The 15,870-nt window shown below is 38.7% G+C and overlaps 1 protein-coding gene across 1 annotated transcript; it reads left to right on the forward strand.

Moving 5' to 3' along the window:
* Window positions 1–1,984: 1,984 nt before the first annotated feature.
* LOC308094380 (GTPase IMAP family member 9-like) lies at window positions 1,985–15,624 on the forward strand (the record flags this gene model as incomplete). The annotated part of the gene is made up of 3 exons (XM_080441001.1): window positions 1,985–2,031; window positions 6,687–7,663; window positions 15,565–15,624. Exons 1-3 carry the CDS (start codon window positions 2,001–2,003, stop codon window positions 15,622–15,624), a joined length of 1,068 nt encoding a protein of 355 aa, XP_080297127.1. The 5' UTR covers window positions 1,985–2,000.
* Between the last annotated feature and the right edge of the window lie 246 nt (window positions 15,625–15,870).

Below are 15,870 nucleotides of genomic sequence, written 5' to 3' on the forward strand. Positions count from 1 at the left end.
GCAATGCGTTTCAACAGTGACCTATGAAGTGGTGAATACCAAACAACTAACAAGATACTGCATTCAAGTATTTTATGTAAGTATACTCTTTTCATTGTCCTCACTGTACACCAGTGTGATACATACAGCTGTGAAAAAGTCAACATTTTGTAACAGAACATTCGATAGGGTTGCCAACCGTCCCTTGAAATACAGAATTGTCCCTTATTTGAACTGATAAGTGACACACTTTATTCCTTATGTTGGTAAATAAATCAAACACACATCTTACAAGTTCAAATAGCGCATATACATGCATTACTGCCTGTTAACCACTAACACCCTCTAGACTTAAGACACCACAAAGGGTAGGAAGACTGATGGATCAGTCAATGCACATGCTATCAACGTATCCCAGAAGAGAAAATACAGGCAGTATATGAATAGAAAAGGTGGATTCAACAGACCACTGGACTTCATTGCTTGAACGGAGGAATGAGTCGCATAATACTTCAGAAATAAACCTTTGATAGCTTCTTCTCCTCATGAAAGTGTTTTTTTTTACAGAAATGTACCACTTTTTTCTGTCTACACCAAATCTCTTTGCCAAAAGTAGCTGATCTACAAGCTCATGATACGTTGTGCTGCTATTTTTTAGATTATTGTCTGGCATGTAGACACCAGAGATGTGTCAGTGAGCTGGTCCTTGTTGATGAAACTTCATAGCCTGTCTTTATACTTCCTCTGTCTCTCCAGACCTACACCAGGATTTCAACTTTGAAGCAGGTAAGACACTGAGACCTCTTGCTGACATTTTGTAATGTTGTGTGTTTGTTAAATTGCGTTGAACTTATTATTCCTAAAAGTTGCATTTGTCACAAAACAACAATTGACAATAATTGGACTGATTTTTCACTGGAAAGGTTCGCTGACTGAATTCGAGGTTATATTAACCAATAGGTAAAGTATGTTAAGACAATATAACAAGCCCATATGAACTGGATGGAGTTGGTCTCCCTATCTCTTCCATTGAGACATTGAGACCAGGGTAGTGCCAAACTACCCTGGTGTCGGGTAGTTGGGCACCTACTGGTCAACAATGTCAACAAAGTTATTTGAAGCAGACACAGCACGGTATTGGATGCTAGTGCAGCTATCTTTATCGTAGTTTGGACATCGTTGCAATTATCTCTCTTAAAAAGGAGAGGGAGACAACACATGTAAAATATAAGGACTGTAGGTCAAGCTCTCCCAGTGATGCACTGTGCTGTCCGGTGGGGGGGGGGGGGGGTAACTGTGGACTCCATTGGCACTTTTCTTTTGTTCTCAGGCCTAATGAGTCCACATCACACAGCCCCGTTCTATGACAGATGTGCAAACGGTAACAGTTAAGTTTGTGTGTCCAGTAGCAGTGGACCTGATTCAGGAGTACAAAATCGGTTAGAAAAAGTGCTGTTGGATGACAGCATACTACTAACAGTCAATTGTAGCTGAAACTGAAAAGGAAAAGTGGTAGACCATGCAAACTGTGATGTTGCTTTTTAAACCTGGGTCTTTGGAATAACAAAATAAGAGTGTGCGCGCGTGTGTGCGTGTGTGCATGCTTGCACACGCGAGTGTTGTTGTGACTACTTCACCAACTGATATGCCCCTGTGCCAACTGTCTGAAAAAACACTGATCTGGTGTTCTTGAATCATATGCCTAAATGAAGATGAAGTATGATTGACTGTTGAAAAATAACACTTCATAAAAAGAGCCATGAACCAAATCTTGAAAACACCAGAAAAATGAGCTCAGTGGAGCGCATATATCCACCAGGCCTGACGTTTAAATTTGTTATAAGCCAAAACTTAAAACGTGCTGGTATAGTGCCATATAGTGCCATATCATACAAATGCTGCCCCCAGATATATGAGGAGCACTGTTTTCTAGTTTGATTGTGTTGCTTTGATTACGTTTTTAATAATATAATAATATCCTTTCTCCCTCTAAGAAAGTAATACAACACCTCGAAACAGACATGAATTCAAAAATCCAGAAGAGAGATGGAGGTATGTATCTTGCCAGAAGATATAAGTCAAGTTTCAATATATAAGTAAGAAGAAGGTCTGTTAACGCTTTCTATGAAGCCCACGTCTACAATCCTTTATAAACATATATTATAATCTGCATTTAGCACTAACTAACAATTAGAAGCAATATTAGCTACTTATAATGATTTATAACAATAATCATTATAAAGTGTTATATGATGACTTATAAGGTCAAGTATAGATGCACTGCAATCTGTTTACAACATTATTATAACTAGAAAATACTGTTCCTGAGAAACAGTGTGGGCTCGCTATGTTGGTAGTGTTGGTAGTGTTAAGTATCAACAGTGTTAAGAGTGTTGCTATTTCTTTTTTTTAAGTATTGTTAGTTTTAAGAGTGTTGAGTTTTTTTTTACGTATTATTAGTGTTACAAGTGTTTTTTGTATTGTTATTGTTAAGTGTTGATAGTTACCCCACTTTTAAGTATTGTTATTGTTAAGAGTGTTGATAGTGTTAAAGCTTCCCTAAGTAGCTTTTTAAAACTATATATATATAATTTGTAAGCAATACATCACACCCTTCCTCAACTTTATAGACTGCTAAGCTCTAGTGTCGCACAGGTACGTCAAACACGTAAGACAGTATTCCCTATTTAGTAGTTTCTACTACTACTGCATCACAGTTGTGCTGTGGGACTCCGCCTGTCTGATGCACGTTCTCGTTCGGACAGTGGGCCCATTGGAGAGTTTTTTTTTAAATGTGTTTTTCTTATTATTTGAAGAGCAGAAAAAGGGAGTCCCGCACGCTGTCTTCACTTACAACAATGTATTAATAGGGATTCAACGTTTCGGTCACTCGGACTAGGTCCCAGTTATTTTCACGATATTTATCTGTGGAACAGAGTCAAACTAAATGTAATGGCTATAATTCCAATTGCTTGTCAGGGTAGGGGGTCACCAGTTCAAATATCATTATTTTGGGGGGTCACGGCCTGAAATGTTTGGGAACCCTTGATCTAGTAGTACTTCATAATTGCTGGATACTCAAAGACTGTTTTTGCAAGGGGCATACAGTATACATTATAATTGTGATGGTATAATGCATTATAATCACAGCATAATAGTGTGATCATAATTCGCTATAAGTGGCCAAGGTGCTTTAAGTAAAGCAATGACCTTCCTGTTGTAGGCAAAATTTATTATGTTGTTCTTGTATAGATGTAATTATATTTTTTCACTTTAATAAAAACACTCGATCACCACTTATAGTGACTTATCACACACTGTAATGCATCATAACGGTGATTATAATGCATTATATAATCATTATAATGTAGTGGTTCTCAACCTTTTTACACCAAGTACCACCTCAGAAAATATTTGGCTCTCCAAGTACCACCATTATGACTGATGTTAAAATACAGTAGGCTACACCTACGTCCCATCCTATTCAGCTATGCACAGTTCACACAGGAGGCAAATTAATTCCTAATAATATAATTTAAAAAAAAAATATTTTTCCCAGTTGTCAGCCAAAGTCATGCTGTACAAAATGGTAACAACAAAATTGGCACTTTAACTCTAAGTTCTCACACGACAGCCAGAGAGACAGACAGAGACCACAGAGAGACATACAGAGAGACAGGCGGGGCGGCCATAGCTGAGTGGTTAGTGAGCCCGCCTAGGGAACCAGCTGGCCCTGGTTGCCCCAGGTTCGATTCCAGGCTATCCCAGCATATGTGCCGATGATATGAAATTTGTCCCTGAGCAAGACTCTTAACCCCAATTGCTCACAGGTTCTCATTGGAAACAAGACCGCAAGGACTTTCATGAACGACCTGTTAAAAGGAATTATCCTTATCCTTATCCTTACAGGCAGAGACAGAGAGACAGACAGAGGGACAGGCAGACAGGCAGACACACCGACAGACCGACAGATGCACACGCACACACATAGACAATGTGCGCCGATGCAGCTAACGAGAGGTTTAACTTTTTACCGCAGCTTTGCAATGTGCGATGGCTTTACTTGGTCACAGCTGTAGGGTTAATCGCGACTTTGCCGGATTCAGTTTGTCTCGCTATTAAGAAATCAACTCAGTAAGCTACGTGTGTTTTGGTTGGAAGATGCTGTTTGAAATGGGTTTCATGCATGAATGATTCATTAACATACCACACTGTCTGTAGGCTACTCTTCCGCCCCACTCCAATTCTGTTGAATCCCAGTTTCCGCGTCATATTAACTGCGTTATTGTGCCATTTGATCAGCACCAATTGGTGCTGAGAGTCTTTGACCGACCCGGGTGCGATGTCACTGGCGCTCCTGGAGCAAGTGCTGTTCTGTGACCCAAGACATCCACCACTTCAGTTTCGTGCTGCTGGTGAAAATATTCTCCTCTTGATCCAAGATGAGTTCCAGTTTTGAGCCACGATTACATAATTTTAACTCCGCTATTTATTTCCACCGTTTAGCTTGTTGTGATCCGTTGTGATCGTGGCGAATACCAAAACGCTTGCCCCAAAACACAGTCGCCCCGGGGAAAATCTGGCGGTATTCACCTGATATTCCTAAATCAGTAAAACTATGCCTAAACCTAACCTTATTCCTAAACTTAATCTCTAAAACTATGCCAAACCCTAAACTTATTTCTAACCTTATCCTCAGTAAAACAAATTCAAGAATACAAGTACCATTGGTCCGGCAAAAAAAATGGGGCGAGTGTGTTTAGGGGCGAGCTTGTGTCGGTGATGCTTTCTGCATCACCGACACAAAGCCAACATAAACACGGCACTGACAACGTATAATATACAGGAAAGCAAAACTTGTTTTTAAATCACATTTCCATGATAAGGTGAAATTATAAATAATTCATAGAAGTATTTTGATAGTAGCCTATATGTTTCCGTCCTTGTGTCCGTCCGTCCGTCCGTGTGTCCTGTCTGTCTCCGACCAGCTAATCTCCGCCACCGTTGGCCCGGTCGCTGCGAAACTGTGCACACACACAGCCTGGATGCCAATTCAGAACCTCTGCCCCAAATCTTTCACATGGGCCTATTATAGTGCCACCAGGAGGCCGATTTGTGCAAAACCCATTGTTTTATATTACTCCTACAGATTTTTGCCAAACGTCATGCAAATCATTAAACAGTTACTCTATAGTCATGTGATCACCACGGATCTGTCTATTTTTTCCATATTCCCTCCTGATTGGCTAAGGTTGGCTTCCAAAGTTTGCAGGATTGCTCCGTTTTTAACAAAATGCCTCAAATCATGAACGCAGCTTTCAATTTCCGTGAAATTTCACAAGCACATTCCCACTACGCAGAGGAAGAAATGCCACTTGAAAATGTTGAAATCAGCCTCATGGTGACGCTATAACGATTTGCGTTTTAACTGTAACTGCACCAATCAAACTTTGCACGCACACTCCCTAGAGGCCAAGGAAAAACATCTGCCCTGCATTTTTCCCTTTTGCCTTTTATAGCGCCACCAGCAGGCTGTCACATTTTTTTATATTAATCCTTCAGATTATTTCCAAATTTCACGCACATCGGTAGACATGATCTCTATAGTCATGTGATCAAGATGTATCTGTTTTATTTTTCATATTCCATCCTCATTGGCTAACATTGACATCGAAAGTCTGCAGGAGTGGCCCGTTTTCAACAAAATGCAAATCATGAACGCAGCGTCCGATTGTGGTGGAACTTTGCACGCAGATTCGCACTACGTTAAAGAACAACACTTTTCTTTTTTATATTACTCCTAGAAATGTTGTTCAAACATCAGAGGGAGCCTCGCGTACCACCGTTATATAACACACACCGTGAGTTTGCCTGTTATAGCGCCACCATGACCAATTTAGGTTGGCATTTCTTCCTTGGCCTAGAGGGGATGTGTGTACAACGTTTCACGGCAATCGGACGCTAAGTTTGTGATTTGAGGCATTTTGTACAAAACGGGCCACTCCTACACATTTTGGAAGCCGATCTTAGCCAATCAGGATGGAATGTGAAAAATCTGACAGATCTGTCTTGATCACATGACTAAAGAGATACTGTTTACCGATTGCGAAAGATTTTTGGACAACATTTGTAGGAGTAACATCAGAAAATGTGTTTTGCAACATTCGGCCTCCTGGTGGCGCTATAACAGACGGATGTGAAAATTCTGGGCAGAACGCCTGATCTCTGTGCCTTCTGCCTTGCGGAGACAAAAATTGTTGGCTTATTGTGTAAAACAATTGCATTCTTACCAATTACCCGAATGCCCCTGTCCCCCAGTTAAAAATCACTATAACGATAGAAAGCAACAAATGTATATAATATGTTTTAACACTCATCTTTTAATTATTATCATTACAAACTAATAAAAGAACCCTTGTTGTAAAAAAAAAAGTTGTCATATAAGTCATAACATTATTTACACTTACATTACACTTTATGTGTTATGATTATTGTTAGAAAGCATTATAAGTACTTGAGTTCTTCTGGGTGCTTATAACTTTAATTATACACTGTTGTAAAGCATTATGGACATGCACTTCATACAAAGTGTTACCAAAAAGCTCTAATGAAACAACATGTATGTAATTAACATAGCTAATCGTTAAACCTTTTTTTGTTTGTTACCTGACATCATCATCCATAACCATATCATTTTATGCCATCAGCTCCCATTATAAATGATGAGGACATTCGGATTGTGATGGTTGGGAAGACAGGAGCTGGAAAGAGCGCCACTGGAAACACCATCCTGGGTTTTGAAGCTTTTAAAGCCAAGTTTTCATCTGGATCTCTGACAGTGAAATGTAAGAAAGTCAGAGGTATAGTTGATGGTAGAAGTGTCGCTGTTGTTGACACACCAGGCTTGTTTGACACCAAGTTCAGCCAAGAAAAAACCATGCAAGAGATGGCTCAGTGTACAGATTATTCAGCTCCTGGTCCCCATGTGTTCCTGGTTGTGATCAAACTGGGAAGATTCACAGCTGAGGAGAAGGAAACTGTGGAGATTATTCAGGAAGCATTTGGAATCATGTCGATTAAATACACCATGCTTCTCTTCACCAATGGTGACCAGCTTGATGACGGTCAATCAGCTCAGGATGTCTTTAACGCCTCTCCAGATCTAAAAGAATTAGTCAGCAAATGTAATTTTCGCTATCATGTCTTCAACAACAAAGATAGAAAGGATCCCTCTCAGGTCACTGAGCTGCTGAACAAAATTGACAGGATGGTGAAAGAAAATGGAGGACACCTATACACTTCTGAGATGCTCCAAGAGGCAAAGAGAGCAATAGAGGAAAAGAAACAGAGAATTATTAAACAGAATGAAGAGAAGAGACGTAAAGAGGAGGAAGAAGTGAAGAAAAAATATGAGAAAGAGTCTCAGCGAAAAGAAAAGGAAATGAAAGAAAAAATGGAACAAATAGCAAGAGAGAATGAGGAGAAGCTACGCAAACACATGGAAGAACAGAAGAAAATACTTGATGATGAGAAACAGGCTCAGAAAAGAAAAGAGGAAATGTTAAGAAAAGAAATGGAACAAGAAGCAAGGGCTGCTAAAGAGAGGGAAGAGAGGAGAAGCAAAGAGATGGAAGAAGTTCAGAGAAGATATGCAAATTATCAAGCGGCTCTGAAAGGCTACATTGTAGGTTGTAATTGTAATACATGTATTCAGTTCAGAATAGAACAGAGGACATTTTGAGAAAATAAATGGATCAAGAAGTAAGGGCTGCCAGAGAGAGGGAAGAGAGGAGATTTCGGAGAAGATATGCAAATCATCCAGCTGCTCTGAAACAAATAGACAAAATGCTTCAAAAACAAAAGGAAGATGACACAAGAGCTCTAAGAGAGAGAGAAGAGAGGACACGTTGGGAGAGGGAAAGACGCCTTTCTGGATTCTTGGCAATGTGGTTTGAAGGGTTGTGGCAGGATCAATGACGTTTGGTCTCTGATGTCCTCCGCAGGATCAATAGCGTTATATCTGTCTATCTAGCCCTATCTAACTACCTGAGTCCAGGGACTTTTCCACGGGACCGCCATCTGTATTTGGAAACAAAACTCACAGCAGCGGTTTGACCCCAACCCCCACATAATAGCCTTTTCATCTACATATTTTGAGTTGCATGGGAGTAAGCTCACCTCTTTGAGTCGCTGGTGTTTACATCTATATATGAAATGTTATTATCAAACAATATTTAATAAAGATCGTTAACAATATTAAGTTAATCTATGGTGCAATTGTTAGGTTACATAGAAATTGTTCCTACGTGTGTATATTGCTTGATACTCTCCATTGCAACATTTGGGCCTCCTTGGAAAGGGACAGGGATCATAGTTATTTTCTAACCGAATGCTTTGTTATTATTATGATATGGGCTGAAAGGGCCTTTCCACAGCCTTTCATGGGTCCATACAGTGTACAGACATACAATTGTTAACAAGTTAGTTTGTTGTTAGTTGTTAGTTGGTTACTATTGACATACAATCCAAAAACATTCACACTGTGGAGAAAAATATTTGTTAGGGTTAAATTCCGCCCATCATGACTATCAACTATAATGTAAAAACATTGTGACACTTGTAGTAAAGACCTGATAAATAGACAGCTAGACACTGATGTGTTTCAGTCACAGGAATAATCCTTTCACTTGATTACAATTATATTTGATAGAGTCATTTCATTTGATCTCTTATCTTAATTATCATAATGTGTCTAGGGTCCTTAACCTGGTTAACAATGTCCTATTAATAATGCCATACGGGCCAGTACCTCAGTCATGGTAAAAGTACTCTGTACTCTTAGTCTCTCTGTCTGCAAGCCAAGGTCGAATCCAAGCAGGCCTTTTCTGTGGCAATCTTGTTTTGGGAACACGGTATCTGGGTGTTCTCTTCTCTTCTACAGCTGTCTCCCTTAGTGTCACCAAATCTTCACTGACCAGTGACAGGTCAGAGATGTCAAACGTGTTTGACCCAGACATGGGGACGCTGTTGTCCAGAGATAAACTGTCACACAATCATCATCTACCATCATCTACCATCATCAGACGACGGAACCTCATCGCTCTCCACCAATGGCAGGATTACACCTCCGACGGCTGGACGATTGATGTCACATCCTATGATGTCATATGTTTATGTTACTGGACAATGTTAAAAGCTCGTGCTTGCTCTGTTACACTACGGAGAGACGCGACCGATGATGCGGACACCTGTGATATACTGTAAACCTTCTATTGTCTCTCTGATCTGAATACAATCAATTGTTTCATTATACCCAATGGCTGCCTGTCTGAGTTTGGTTTTTTCCTTATTGTCTCCGTGCTACAAGTATCTGTACTTTGTGTGGGTCATGAGGTGAAATTAAATTCCAACAATTGGTCCATCGAGCCCGGATATGTTTGAAATATGGTGTACGGGGGGGAACTGCTATTGTCAGACTCCCGGCAGACCATGTTTTAATACGTATCAAACGAACCAGCCTTGGGTGTAACGACTTATCACTTCTATTCAGATGAAGGTTAACTTTGAACAGTATCACAATTTATTTTGTTTTGGACCTGGACGCGATTGCTGGACCTTTGGACTGGACCCTCGACATGTCTCAAATTCCACATGGTCCAGCCATCGGGGTCGGGATCCCTGAACCAACCTTGATCTGATGAGTATACTGTACCTTTTTCTTTATTTTATTGTATTGTCTTTACCGAACCATGTGTCTCATAATTATCAGCCTGTTTGTAAATTACTGTTTAACATAACTCCGCTAGGGAGTGAGTCAAGTAAAAATGTTTTATCAACTTTTATCCCTGGGAGAACATTCCTGAATGTCTCATAAATTCTCTTATCTACCTGGGTCATTATATAGTTTGTCTTTGTCTCTGTATATGTTTATGAGAGGGACGGGTAGGGGATTTGTCCTCTACAAATTATACGTCCAAATTACTCTATTGAGGGACGGGTAGGGGATTTGTCCTCTACAAATTATACGTCCAAATTACTCCATTGAGGGACGGGTAGGGGATTTGTCCTCTACAATTTATACGTCCAAATTACTCCATTGTCAGTACATTTTTTTGTCACACTATAATGTTCTACTATGAAGGCTTGTTTTAAAAGTTTAAAATATATATATATTTTAACACTGTTCTAAATTCATTGAACCATCAGTATAATTATTTTTGCATTAAAAAATAAGTTTTAATTTATTTAAAATATTTTGAATATAATTTAAAATAATAAGTAAACCAATCAGGTTAAAATCTTTTTCATTCCAAAATTAGTTTGTTGCTGGAAGATATCTATGTTCGGTATGTTTGTATGTCTGTGTGTATTAATGAACGATTTCTCTCTCTATCTCTCTCTCTCTCTATGGGTCAGCAAGCTGTCGTACGGTGTGTGTGTCCGGGCGAGCGAGGGAGCTAAGGAATGAAAGTTTCTCTGTTTATCTTTGTCCCTTCTACTATCTATGTATGAACGATTTCAGCTATGCAAGGCATGCGTGTTGGAATGCGTGTGTCTGTCTCGCTAGTTCTAACCATTTTAGTCAAAATTTTAGTCATTCTCCAGTCAGTTAGAACAAAGTCACTCTGGTCTCTTAAAACTCCATTTCCCATAATTCCTTCTGGTCTGAGACTCCATTTCCCATAATTCCTTCAGCAGGAAGTGTTAGCTTTGTGGTACGTTAGACACGTTTCCATGACAACGTGATCCTACCGGTTACAGTCTCTATTGAATTCCATTCAAAACATAGATCCGTTAAATTTACCCTAATAAGATTCAATTTGTTCTATATCAATATTGGGAAACATTAACTATAATATTAAGTTTATTATAAAGTCATTTTTGATTTATTTTAAAAAGTTTTGAAAATATTTTATCATTTTAACTTAAGATTTTTTTGTAAGCTTGCAGATTTGCTATTTTTCTGTACTGATCTCATTTCAATATACTCTTCAGAACAAAGATGTTTATTCCTTATTTTTCATTGTTATATTTTAATTTTTAAGTTTTAATTATAACTTTTTAATTTTACATTATTATTATTATTATTTTTTTTTTCTCATCCCCTTTCTCATCAACAAATCATCTGACACACATTATATTATAGATATATGGGTGTCAAATAGAGGGGAGTTTGATGAATATCTGATTTAAATATGATTTGATTTAATGTTTAATGCTGTGTTTTGTGTTTCATTTTCATGTTGTGTTTCATTTTAGAACGAGAATGTAAGCCACCCCATTAAATCCAATTCCTGGACAACTATAAGGTCATATTACCTGCCAATTGTACATACAATTGTACCTACAGGGCTAAACTTTAATTTTATATCTGGTTCTAAAACTGTTTTAAACTCTGCCGAACAGTAAATTTGATTTCCATTCATCCTACAGATTTCAACTTATGTCTTGGATAGACAGATGTTTGTTGCCACATGCCTACATGCAATCAGGAAGTATTTCTTGAGTTTTAAGATGATATCACGTAAGTTTTTTCCCAAAATAAAGTGTAAAGTGATGTACAAATTTACATAGTACAGAAGTGTCCCGTTCCATTTTAAATACTTGTATCTTGATAAAGCACAAGGACTGCAGCTCCACAAGGAGGAAGGTAACTTTTCTATTTCTGAACGTGTACAGAAACAATCAATGACCCGAGACGTAGGTCTCTTGTCAGATTTCAATATGAAAACTTACAGACTGGTGAGTTGTCCCTCCCTACAATCTCTCTGCTGCCATGCCATTAAACTGTGCTAAAATTGTCTGTCTTAGTTAAACCAAACATGTTGAAAAGATTTGCTTGGGACGGTGACATTAGCTGAGATTTTTTTTGAATTATAATAAAGTTATTTGCAAAGTTGCAAAGGGAAAACTTGTGGAAACGTGTGGAGTGTCTTGGGAATTCATGAACTATAGCCCTGTTTTGCTTCCTATTTGAATTAATAAATTATACAGTCCTTTTGAAGAAGTATAAATGTGTATGTTATCTAACCATAACCATTTATTTTTGCCCTTAAGTCATTTAAATCTTTGCCTGTCTGATTTGATTTTGAATAATGTCAAAAGGTAAGACCTGATCAGCTTGACCTTTGACCCTATCCAAATCATGATAAGATGTAGGCTTGATAGAGTCATTTCATTTGATCTCTTATCTTAATTATCATAATGTGTCTAGGGTCCTTAACCTGGTTAACAATGTCCTATTAATAATGCCATACGGGCCAGTACCTCAGTCATGGTAAAAGTACTCTGTACTCTTAGTCTCTCTGTCTGCAAGCCAAGGTCGAATCCAAGCAGGCCTTTTCTGTGGCAATCTTGTTTTGGGAACACGGTATCTGGGTGTTCTCTTCTCTTCTACAGCTGTCTCCCTTAGTGTCACCAAATCTTCACTGACCAGTGACAGGTCAGAGATGTCAAACGTGTTTGACCCAGACATGGGGACGCTGTTGTCCAGAGATAAACTGTCACACAATCATCATCTACCATCATCTACCATCATCAGACGACGGAACCTCATCGCTCTCCACCAATGGCAGGATTACACCTCCGACGGCTGGACGATTGATGTCACATCCTATGATGTCATATGTTTATGTTACTGGACAATGTTAAAAGCTCGTGCTTGCTCTGTTACACTACGGAGAGACGCGACCGATGATGCGGACACCTGTGATATACTGTAAACCTTCTATTGTCTCTCTGATCTGAATACAATCAATTGTTTCATTATACCCAATGGCTGCCTGTCTGAGTTTGGTTTTTTCCTTATTGTCTCCGTGCTACAAGTATCTGTACTTTGTGTGGGTCATGAGGTGAAATTAAATTCCAACAATATTGTTTATTTTGAACTTGCACCTGACGTGGTAGGATTTTTCCCTTCCGGCATGCGCATCCACAAGAACCGTATTGGTACTTTCCTGACCACTAATTATTGTGGACCATGGTTCTTCACCGTATACTTTGTCAGAATCTGAAATGAGACACAAGGCATTCAGCACACCAATTGCTTACAACAGTTAATCTTATCAGGCTGTGTTTTTGGCTGTATTTTCATTGATTTTGATATTATTCCTTTACAATGTGTAGGAAGCGTAATAGCATTAATGTTTAATGAATCGCACATCATATTTTACTTAGAAAATATACACCAAACTTTACACTCACATATTGTAGGACAGGGTTAAATATATATATTATCTGTATTACTGTTCATGCAGACTGTAACAAACACATCTGGAAGTAAATAGTTGATTCTGGACTTATTTAGATTTTCAGTATGTACAACTGGCTGCTGTTAATCTGACTGTAACAACCAAATATTTTAAGTAAATGGTTGGTTCTAAACTTATTTTGTTTCCAGAGTGCATTTTTTCCTTGTGAGACCCTCAACACAGGATTTATGAATCCCAGGCCTAAAATAACACAGTGTCAAATTAGCTAGATTAGAGGAAAAAAAGAATTAAAAACTCACAATTTTGCGCGATTGATAATAATAAATTGATGCACGATTTCGGCACAATGTCCCTGGCACTCGGCTTGGTACCCTAGACATAATTTGGCCCTTGGGGAAAACTAATTGGGGAACCCTGTTGTAGGACATTTATGAATAGCTTTGTGAATGAGGCCCTAAGTCTTTGAAATATAGGAAGATTAAAAGATTGCTTAGTTCCAGGAGAAAGGTGCTCAAACAAACTGCCCATAGTTGTTCCTCTGACTCAGTCTGAGTCTGGGTAAGACTCATGAGGAAGACCCAGAACTTCTGCTCTGAGTGTAATTATAAAGGTTGTTGTCCGGGTAGAGAGGTTAAGATGTGAGAACATTCCATTGTTACGATCCAGGGAGCTTGACCACCAGAGCCATGCCTCCATGTCCAGGTCCTACAAGAACCTGAGAGAGAAAGACCTCAAGAAGGTCCAACAGCCTGGAACACATCTGGGCTGGCACCTTCCTACCTCTATGACTGCCTGCCTGGATAGCGTTAAAGCACAGCTCAAGACCTATTTCTTCTCTTGCTTTTAGTTGATTTTTTAATCTCTGTGTTGTTATTCATGTCCTCACTGTTTTGCCTGATTAACTGCCTTTTTGCTATTATTTTAATGTTGTTTTATGCTTTTGCTTTATTGTTAAATTAGTTGTACTTTTTCCTGTAATTGTATTCTTGCTCTGTAAAGCACTTTGAGCTGCATTAAATGTCATGGAAGGTGCTATACAAATAACGTTTATTATTACACACTATGCAACATGAGGTATCTGGACGTGTGGTGTAAGACCTAGCCAGTCAGCCAGACAATCAATACATCTCTCTTTCAATATTTCTTTAGATTTTTGACAAAATTACGTGCACACTACAAAAACACATTGACTGCCAGAGTTTTTCTAGAACAGTCTGTAGCCTCTGCCAGGGTTTTTAAGCGATTGTGTTGTGTTTTCAAGTAGCCACAGAATATTTTTCTCCAGTATGATTGATCCCCTGATGGTTGCTAATCACTGAGGAGATTCAGGTGTGGTTTTACAAATGTCAACGAGGTCATTGTGACCTCGTTGACATGTGTTGTTTGAAAATAGCTTGTTTCACTGTGTTTCAAACCAAAAAACAATGTGATTTTTTTGTCCGTTTATTTTTTAACATTGAAGTGAATGGAGCAGCAAATCTTTGAAAATTGTTATCTCCTAATTCGTTGTGAAAAACTCAAAAATTAGAGAATCTTTTTCGATTGTTTTTATAAAAACGTTTATAAACGTTTTTGGCAGGCAACAAACAGCTAAATTCTCAAAAACGTTTATAAACGTTTTTAACATACACACAATCTTTTTAAATAAAAACACAAGAGAGAATCAACGACAAGCCAGAAACCAACAATTTGTTTCACCATTTTCAATAAAAAAAAAATTATAATAAAAAATGTAGTAGTCATGTATACTCCCAAAATATCTAAATAATAAAAAAAAAAAATGTCTATCCAGAAAACTTTCATTATCTCCCTTTGAACAATTAACCAAAAATGTACCATGTTGGGGCATAACCACATCAGATGACTGTATGTACCAGCAATGGTTTTACATTTCACGCATTGCCCAGAACACGTAGGATCATATTTACTACGTATAGCTGGGGTTACATGTATGATATTGTATTGTGTCTCATAAGTACTATTGGAACAAGTGATTGTCTTTGCATTTAAAGATTCTTTGCCACATTTTATCATCCAGCTGTGTCATGCACTAGGGTTACATGGCAAAAGAAGGGAGTCCACACATGATGCAAACATTTTAACTTATATTTATTTGACTATAACTTAAGAAATAAAGCAATAAACAAAAAGGAATGGAATGAGGTGTGAATAAGTCAGTAGTCAGTTATGTATGCAGTGTGTGAATGTGTAGAGTGTGCTGTGTGAGTGTTGAATAGAAAAGTGCAAAACTAAACAAAAGGGCTAAACCCACTCAGGCCAGGTGGCACCCAAGACAAGCTCTGGAGAGGATATGGAGAGACTGAGAGGTTTCAAGGAGAGGACCTTATATACTCCCCCAAACCCATAACCACAGGTATACCAAGTTGGCCTGATGGCCTGCTCCACTCTGGCAATCACCAAGGCTGCCGGCTAGCCAACAGTGAGGCAGAGGGGCAGGGCCGTCACAGCTGGCACCCAAAATCCTCTGCCCAAAATGCTCTACTACTAAAATTAGGGGTGTTAATAAACATTTGAGAATATATATAACCTAAGACTGTCTTCCTTAAAGAAGAGGCTTTCAATAATATATTTTCGAAATTATTGTCTTTCGGCCTGGCGAGAGAGTATGTTTTGCACCTGGTCCGTCCGTCCGTCCGTCCGTCCGTCCGTCCGTCCGTGT

Source organism: Gymnoscopelus braueri (genome assembly GCF_963280865.1).
Source record: "Gymnoscopelus braueri genome assembly, chromosome: 2".
In the NCBI taxonomy this organism is placed as follows: Eukaryota; Metazoa; Chordata; class Actinopteri; order Myctophiformes; family Myctophidae; genus Gymnoscopelus; species Gymnoscopelus braueri.